Source organism: Austrofundulus limnaeus, unplaced genomic scaffold (genome assembly GCF_001266775.1).
Source record: "Austrofundulus limnaeus strain Quisiro unplaced genomic scaffold, Austrofundulus_limnaeus-1.0 Scaffold74, whole genome shotgun sequence".
Classification (NCBI taxonomy): Eukaryota; Metazoa; Chordata; class Actinopteri; order Cyprinodontiformes; family Rivulidae; genus Austrofundulus; species Austrofundulus limnaeus.
The window spans coordinates 691,915-693,840 of NW_013952476.1; the positions used below are offsets into that span (position 1 = coordinate 691,915).

The 1,926-nt window shown below is 38.6% G+C and overlaps 1 protein-coding gene across 1 annotated transcript in view; it reads right to left on the minus strand.

Moving 5' to 3' along the window:
- Positions 1-1,926, minus strand: part of LOC106519261 (neurocalcin-delta A) — a gene marked incomplete at its 5' end in the record, with an annotated part of 22,033 nt that overhangs the window by 7,649 nt on the left and 12,458 nt on the right. Inside the window, 1 exon segment of the mRNA XM_014010843.1 lies at positions 598-703. Coding sequence (XP_013866297.1) covers positions 598-703 — 106 coding nt within the window.

The following is a 1,926-nucleotide window of genomic DNA, read 5'->3' on the forward strand; positions in this document are numbered from 1 at the left end:
TGCATGTCTTGCCAAATCTTGTTGGTACTTTAATTAACTGTTTGAAGCCCTAAGTTTATAGACATTGCTTTCAGGCCTTTGGAAGTTTTATCAGCCCAATTCATATTGATATCACCAAGAAGACATACACATACAGGAAAGAGATCAAGTCAAAGTGAGCATAATGTGATAAAACAGATAAATCAGAAAATAAACATACATGTATTATATCTCTCTACCCACACACAAACACATACGACAACAGATTTAGTTCTTTTAAAGTGACTTTTTTAATGTGTTTGCTTGAATTTGACCTTTTTTTTGTCATTTTTATATTATAAAACTGCAAATGTGTCTTTGCAGAGCAGGTTGGGAGTTTATTGAATTGTATTTATTGGTTAGTTGATGTCCTACAGGCTCTGAGATGTAAAATACTTTTGAAGCTGAGTTTYTGAAAGAATTCAAAAGCATTACTTTGATAGTGGGCGTTAACAGGTGGCTCTAGTTTGATCAAAATGATGGCGTTTGATTGTTTGCAGAAGCTACAAGTCGTCTTTTTACCTCTCAGCTCAGGAAAACCCATCGTTTTATCATTAATGTTAATCGAGACAATCATACCGTCCCTGTTGGTGTCCATCTGCCTGAAGATCTTCTCCGTCCTCTTCTCAGGCGTGGACTCGTCTTCAGGCATCTTCATGACGGAGGACACCATCTTATATATCGCCTGCACAAAGACACACAGGGAGGGGGTCATACAGTCACAGCTCATCAGCACTTCTAAACCTTCTAAAACGTCCAACATGTCTGCAGCCGGACGTCTGCGTGTGACGTTCTTCGTTGTCTTCGTGCAGCAGGATGATGCGCTACATTTTCAAAAAACACAGTTCCTGTTGCTGCGCTTCCTAGTTAAGTAATTTCACAAAACATTTAATAGAATGTATATTGYGTGCTGTTGAACTCAGTCATCTGTTGATGAGAAATGATAGTAACTAAACTTAGCACAAAAAGTCAGTAAATTAGTGTTTGGTAGACTGTTTCGGTGTTGAAACAATACTTCTTGGTGATGTCAGGTGATTGGCAGCACCTGGACCAGAAGCCAGAGGTGGGGACTYGAGTCACATGACTTGGACTCAAGTCAGACTCGACTCTTTAATATTATGAACTTAGAYTTTACTTGGACTTTTACACCAATGACTTGAGACTTGAATTAGACTTGACCCTGTTTACTTAAAAAGACGATGTTTTATCCCAAATCTAAAGTTTAAAACACATTATTTATAAAATGGGCCCCGTTAATTCATTTCACCCATTCCATGTTAACAAAGGCAGACTGTGGTTTTTCCACACTCTGTAGGTACGGTATGCGTGTGTGAGCTGCCGCACAATATATCAATTTAAGATTTAAAAAAAATGGAAAAGTATAGTTGGAAGACTATTTTTGCTACTAAATTTATTTGAACTCTGCAATATAGAGAGGTRCAATTTTAATACGATGCACGCATCATCACGATTTGAGATAAATATAAATTTAAAGGGGCAATATTATGTGTTTCTCAGGCATACATTTAAATACTATACCATAATAAAGTATCTATGTCACCTTTAGTTGTTTTTAAAATGCTGTTTTTATGTTTAAATAGAAAATAAACGTACTTTCCTCATCACTTCCTCTTCTAAACGCCTTGAAATTGGCCTCTGTCTCTTTAAGAACCTCCTCCTTCTTCTGTCCCATCCCGTTCGGGGCGGGTGGGGGTTTGTGTGTGCGCTACTAAGCAGTTTACTTGGCACCTGAAAATACATTTCCTCAAAGGTATTTTGAATCTGAAAAGAGCTTCACTGAGTGAGAAGTCGTGCTGAGAGCAGCAGACAGTTAGGTTTCAGTTTCACTTTGCTTTGTTACTGCCAAGAGCCTGCAGCAGTCATGGGCGGGGTGTGTGGGGTGGGGGG